General features: G+C 58.1%; 2 protein-coding genes across 2 annotated transcripts; both read right to left on the reverse strand.

The window, feature by feature from the left end:
* Positions 1 to 817: 817 nt before the first annotated feature.
* On the reverse strand, positions 818 to 3,614 carry LOC126036259 (avidin-like). The gene is made up of 4 exons (XM_049795791.1): positions 3,543 to 3,614; positions 1,381 to 1,591; positions 921 to 1,041; positions 818 to 851 (listed from the first exon to the last, which is right to left on the reverse strand). Exons 1-4 carry the CDS (start codon positions 3,612 to 3,614, stop codon positions 818 to 820), a joined length of 438 nt encoding a protein of 145 aa, XP_049651748.1.
* A 388-nt stretch (positions 3,615 to 4,002) lies between these two features.
* On the reverse strand, positions 4,003 to 5,495 carry LOC126035968 (avidin-like). The gene is made up of 4 exons (XM_049795143.1): positions 5,357 to 5,495; positions 5,033 to 5,243; positions 4,423 to 4,543; positions 4,003 to 4,155 (listed from the first exon to the last, which is right to left on the reverse strand). The coding sequence occupies exons 1-4, from the start codon at positions 5,426 to 5,428 to the stop codon at positions 4,023 to 4,025; spliced, it is 537 nt and encodes a 178-aa protein (XP_049651100.1). The 5' UTR covers positions 5,429 to 5,495; the 3' UTR covers positions 4,003 to 4,022.
* Positions 5,496 to 6,776: the final 1,281 nt, after the last annotated feature.

The following is a 6,776-nucleotide window of genomic DNA, read 5'->3' on the forward strand; positions in this document are numbered from 1 at the left end:
CTGCCCCTGGAGTCCCAGGTCCTTCCTCTGGTCCCTCCAGTATCCAGCCTGGACTTTGGACCACCCCAACACCGCAGGCTCCCAGCTTGTGACCATGCTCCCCTCTGTGGGGGCTGGCACCCAGCCCTGCCCCATATGTGCTCCCAGGACCGAGCCCCCCCACCCAGAGCAGTAGCTTGAAATGGAGTTTAATGGGAACACAGGGCAGACTGGAGTGCAGAGATGCAGGAGCAGGCCAGGTGAGCTTGCTGACTTGCCTGCATGCAGCCTTCACTGGCCCCTGGCCGTGGGGCATCCTTCTGCTCCGCACCAGGGATGCTGCCTGGGGCCACCCACCGCAGGGCCCCTGCAGATACCCCAAGGGGGTGCACAGGCAAGAAGGCATCTGCTGAGGCCCGAAGCTATGGCCAGGAAGTGGGATTACCCAGCTGCTGTCCTCCCCTTGTCCCCCAGCCCCATCCCTCCCAGCGCCCCAAACCACTGCCCTGCCCTCCCCCAGCCACCACCTCCCTCCGCCCATGGCCACAGAGTGGCTTCTTGCACCCCAGGGACACATGGGGCACTGCTCTCTGCCAGGCAGAGAAAGGTTTATTCGGCACCATGTGTGGGGGCAGCAAGCTTTGAGAAGGGGAGGCCCCACCGGCAGGCTCCTGGGAGGCACTGGGAGGCACTGGGAGGCAGCAGGGCAAGGTGAGGGTGTGTTTCCTGGCCAGAATGCTGGGAGCAGGCGGGATGCCAGCCAGGTACCGGGGCAGCAGACAGCCCCAGGGATGCAGGTGAGACAGCAGGGTGCAGGCAGCTGGGGTCCCCATCCCTATCACTTGATGCGGGTGAAGATGGAGGTGCCGACTCTGCAGGGAAACCGTGTCAGCAGGAGGGGAAGGAGGGATGCGGGGTAGGAGGGCAGGAGCAGGGCTTACCTGGTGGCTTTCCAGGTGTCCCTGCGGGACGGGACCTCTTCCCACAAAAGCCATGTGGTTTCCAGTGTCTCCTTCCCACGGCGGTCCACAAAGCACTGGCCCACAAAGGCGGTGGTGGAGTCTGGCGGGGTTCAAGTGGGGCAGAGGGGGCTCAGAGCCTATGCCTCCAGACAGGGGAACCTGGGCTACCTGATCCTGGCAGACAGACAGACAGGCAGACACCCCCCACCACATGCCCTGGACAGACAGATGGACCTCCCTGCCACCCGTCCCAGACAGACAGCCCTCCCCGACCACGTCCCATGGCAGGACCAAGTGCATGTGGCCAGCCTGTGGCCACAGCCAGTGTTTCCCTGGGTGCCCCAGAGGGTGTGGGGGACCAGCTGAGGTGGCACCCCGCTTCCAGCACGGGCAGGGGATCGCTGGCTGCCCTGGGATGCCGTGCCGGGTACCGCTGTACCTGCGAACTGCCACTGCACGGTGAAGCCGAAGGTGGGCTGCCCCTTGGCACTGGGGTGCTGCTGGGCCCCTTGCAGGGGTGACACCAGGATCTGCTTGTTGGTGGCCGCCACAGCGGTGTGGTAGGAGCCCGAGAAGGTCCCGGCTGCGTCCAGAGCTGAGAGGGTCATGTTGGAGCCTAGCTCGTTCCTCCACAGGCCCTGCAGGTTGCACTGGGGACCGGGGGTGTGGAATGATTGCTGGAGGTGACTTATCGATACGGCCACCTCTTAAGAGAAGGTAAACCTCCAGTGCAGAATATGGTGGACGTGCAATGAATCGGTTCCATAATAATTCCCTGAGCAATATAACCTGCAACCTTAGATGGTAGCAATGCCAGGGGAGCTTGGTGTGCTGACTCTGAGAGAAAGAACATGGAGGGTGGAGTGGCATGGAAGCACCGCAGCCAGACTCTACGACCTCACCGCAGGGATGGGAACTGGATGGTACTATGGAACTGATAAACCACATAGTTGTTAACTCTGAGCCAGCCCTGGACCTGCAGTTAATCATTTTCTGTCAAAATCATGTCCTCTGGGTGAACTCTGCTCATTAAAAGCTTATTATAATACCAAAACACACCTCCATCCCAAAGGCTACCCGCCTCTGAGGTGTGACCACTCCTCACTGAGCGTGCGCTCTGAATTTTATCTAGCATGTACCTTTAAAAGTAAAGCGAGGAGATTTTATACCAATCATGGTAAAGGTATGTATGAATAGAGTCACTCAAGCTCCACCTGAAAGTCGGAAAATAGTATAAAAGACCTTAATAAAGGGGGGCTGTTAGGAAAGATATTATCATGGACAAATTGGGAGGACACCGATGACTTCTGGGATCCCTCGATGGTCTGAGCCTCTCTTCCCCTCCATAGGGACACCTATTGGGTAAGATTCAAACACTGGACTATACTGAATGCTTTCCTGGGAAACTTAGAAACCTTTAGAACTCTTTTCTTCCATAATTTAGTGTGCTTGTGGTTGACTGTATCATTATTTGCATGTGCTTTGCAGACTGTGTATTTATCACCAGCAATCCAAAAAAAGCTGTACTCCCATCACTTTAATAAACGGTACTATTCATTAAAATCTAGCTGTGACAGTTCATTGAATGCAACTAAAGTCTGGCCATTCTAGTTTGTTGAACGTGACTAAGTAGAAAGTACAGTGTGCTAATAGTGCATCCCTAATCATTATAGTTCGATATATATGGAACTTGACTGGACTTCGAGCATTGAATTGGGCATCACTCAGAATCTAAGCCTCGTTGTCCCCAGCCCCTCTGATACCTGAGCATAAGCTGGAACACAAGGGGGTTTATCTTCTGCCAAATGTCATCACCCTTTAATGCAACAGGGGCTCATGTGGGTGCCCTGGGCAGCACCGAGCCACAGCCCCCCCTCCAGCTTGCCTGGGCAGTGGCACGGCTCCTCTCCACAGTAGCTGGGACCGGTGGCATGGGCACTGTCTGGGCCAGGACCTCTCCCTCCCGTGGCAGGGCAGGGCAGTGCAGAACTGGGGGTGCTGGACACCTCCCCTACCCCCCCGTTCGAGGGGTAGGTGACCAACACTGCCCAGAGACAGCACAGCCAGAGCTGGCAGCCCCCTCTGTCACGCACGTTGCACCCTGGGATGGCACGGCATGGCACAGCACAGCACAGCACGGCACAGCAGGGCACAGCAGGGCAGGAGCGTGCAGCCCCCCAACACAAACACCGTGTGCTGGGATGGCACAGCACGGCATGGCACAGTGAAAGCATGCAACCCCCTCGGCCGTGCACACTGTGCCCCAGGATTGGCACGGCATGGCACTGCACGGTACGGCACGGCACAGCAGGGCACAGCAGAGCGTGGCACAACGCACTGTGGCAAAGCACAGTGCGGCACAGCACGGCATGGCACGGCACAGCATGGCACCAGACAGCACAGCAGGCCACAGCAAGAGCAGGCAGCCCCTTGACCTTTCACGCTGCACCCCAGGGTTGGCATGGCACAGCACGGCACAGCCAGGACATGCAGCCCCTTCTCCAGCCACCCTGCACCCTGGGGACCACACGGCACGGCACGGCATGGCACGGCAGCAGCGGGCAGCCCCCAGCCGGGCACTGGCCCCCGGGTTGCCCTTACCTTCCTGGCAGCAGTGGCACAGGGGCTGAGCAGGGCCAGGGTAAGCAGGAGGCAGCGGCCGAAGCTCCCCATGGCGGCAGCGGCGGTGGCCGTGTGCGGTGCCCGGGCTCTGCCTGCGCTGCTGCCCCTTGCCCGCTCGGCCCCTTTTATGGTGGAGGGGCCCGCGGACAGGCAGTGGCCGCCCGTGCTGGGCCTCCTGCCAAGGGTCACCCTGGTGGGAGACGGGCCACTAGCCACCACGCCAGACTGAGTGGGGTCCTGCTCCTCCGGGCAAGGCGGAGGTCCCGAGGGAGCACAGTGGGGCAAACTGGGGCTGCGACGGAGGAGCCCAGGCCATGGCAGGGGTCATGGTGGGGGACAGGCACCGGGCCTCGGGGATGGAGCCCGGAGAGGGCATGAGATGCCGTGGGGGACACACAGGGGAACACGGGCGCTGAGGCGCAACACGACAGGAGACGGGTGAGTGTTTGCTGCAAAGCTTTATTGAGAGTAGCAGGCGGCGGAGCAGAAGGAGCGGGATGCAGAGTCGGCGTTGCCACTGGCCTGGGAATCCCCTCGCTGCCAGTTACACTCCTGCCGGGGGCGCAGGCGGATGAAAACGTTGGTGCCGACCCTGTGGGGACACAAAGGGAGGAGATGTAAGAGTGAGAAACGCAGCCTTGCTGTGCCAAACGCCTGCCCGTCCCTGCCCCCCTGCTTCCTCCCCCAGCATTTGCACCTCCGAGCGACCCGCAGGGCGGCCGTGCACAAGCACCCCATCCTCAACCACCCCCGCACTGGCAGCAGCTCTGCCAGACGCTGAGCACCACGGGGTGGGAGAGTCCCGAACCCCTCTGGGGATGCTCAGGGGACCTGCGCAGGGCAGGAATGGGGGGCTCACCTGGTGGCCTTCCAATCGTCCTTGATGTTGTCCACCTGTGACCGCAGGAGCCACATGGTCTTCAAAATCTCATTTCCCTCATCATCCACAAAGCACTGGCCGGTGAAGACGGTGACAGAGTCTGCAGGGATGGGGTAGGAGATGGAGGGGAGAGTGGTCACGTTACCGAAAAAGCCAGTCAGTGCCAACCCATAGCCCTGCAGCTTGCCCCAGCACAGAGGGACAGTAGACCTGGGCTGTCCCTGCCCTCTGGGGACAGTGGTGATGGGGAAAGGAGGCAGAAGGCAACAGGGGGCTTGGGGTCTCATCTGGAGATGGGCAGACAGCAGCGGGCTTCAGCCCCCAGCACAACCTCTGCACCCTGGTACTGCGAGGTGACACCAGCCAAGGAGCTCTGGGGTCAAGGATGGGGGGCACGAGGGACACCACAGAGGATGGGAGAGCATTTGGGACACCACAGGGGAAGGCAGGGGATCAACAAGGACCCTGCAGGGAAGGGCAGAAGAACATCAGGGACATCACAGGGAGGGCAGGGGAGGTCTGGGGACATCACAGTGGAGGGCAGGGGAGCTCTGGGGACACTGCAGGGAGGCTGGGAAAGGAGAAGTACCTGAAAAGCTCCAGTTGACAGTGAAGCCGAAGGTGGGATGGCTCTTCTGGTTCGTGCGGTGCTGGGACCCCTGGAGTGGTGACACCTGGATCTCGTTCATGGTGGCTGTCACGGCCGTATGGTAGAAGCCACTGAATTCGCCTTTTCCATTCACGGCCATGATGGTCATGTTGGAGCCCAGTTCATTCATCCAGCGCCCAGTCAGCACACACTAGAGCAGAGGGGACTCAGAGTTGGTGCTGCAGCACAGCCCAAGTGCGGGCATGGTGGCAGGCGTAGGCAACCCTTCCCACCCTGCCCCGTGGATCCCAGCCCTGCCATTACCTTTTTTGCAGAGTAGCCAGGAGCCACCAGCACCATGCCGAGTATCAGGAGGAGTGGAGTCACTTGCACCATCTCGACAGCAGGCAGAGAGCAGGTGTACACAGGGATGTCCTCCTTGCAGGGCTCTGCTGATGTGCCTGGTCTCTTGCCTTTTTATTGCTGCCAGATCTGTGGGTGGCAGCTCTGGCCAGGGCATTATGCAATCTGGGTGTTTCCAAAATTGCAGTTCCCGGCTGTATAAGAGGTGGCTGCAGGCAAATATTCCCAGAAGCACCAGCTGGAACTGCCCCTCCTTGCTTACATGTCCCTAGCACGTCCATGGGAGGCCCTGGCTCCTGCAGATCTGTGACTGCTGGGAAAGATGCTTAGCTGGGGAAAACCCCTCTTGGGCTCTGCTGTCCCTTCTGCCAACTGTTTGCCACCTCAGGCACAGCACCCACTGCTTTGCCTGGGGTACCTAGAGGTGCTAAGGAGCCTTAACCCCAAGGCATCCCAGGGTCAGCCACAGCGCATGGCCTCACCCTGGTCCTCCTCACCAGGCATCTTCATGCAAACCCACCCAGCACTGGGCTCCTTTTGGGGTTTTGCTTTATCCCCCTGCTAGTACTGAAGCAGCCACAGATCAGGCTACAAAGCAGCCAGTCTCCTTGCCCGGGGCTGGCATGAAGGTTTGCTGCTGTTATTACAAGCTGGCTTTTGTTGGAAGGAAATTATTTTATGAAAAACAAACATTCCCCGAATATCTTGGACATCACATTTTAATGCTGACAAGTATTGTATATATGCAGGGATTCTTAAATAACTTTTAAGTACATATTTATTTAATTCCCCTTATGTTTTAGTCGTTGCTGGCTGGGGAGGCTGAAGTGGCCTGGTTCACACCAGATTTTCTCACTCATTCCTCAGTGATTTTCAAGGCATTCTCCTAAAATACGTGAGTTTTAATTCCCCCAGTCATCATAGCAAGAGCTGATGGAGTCCTTTTCACCAGAAAATGCTCCTTTTCTTAAAATGGAGACAGGGCAACTCTTTGCAACACCTCAGAAATACTTCCCAAATTTTGCTTTTCCTTTAATCTCACATTTGAGCCCCAGTTTTTCTCCAACAGTAAAATTCATTACTACCCAGTCTGGGGAACATTCTGTTTCTTCTACCAGCATCTCAACAGACCCCTCTCCTCTCTGCAGGAGCCCCACAGCTGTCTTGCACCCCTGCCCACAAGAGCTGCCAGCCAGAGAGCTGGCTGCCTGTGGGAAAATCCTGCCCCGGTGTTTGCTTCCCTCTGTCTTAGAAATTAACTGCACAACAAGATATGTTTTCCCATGCAGCTGCTATTTGCTTCGGCTGTTTTTTCAGCAGGCAGGTGGTACCTAGAGCGTGACCAAGGTTCCTGATAAGGAGTATGGTCAGTCTGGGAATG

The sequence above is a fragment of the Accipiter gentilis genome, chromosome Z (assembly GCF_929443795.1).
Source record: "Accipiter gentilis chromosome Z, bAccGen1.1, whole genome shotgun sequence".
Taxonomy (NCBI): domain Eukaryota; kingdom Metazoa; phylum Chordata; class Aves; order Accipitriformes; family Accipitridae; genus Astur; species Astur gentilis.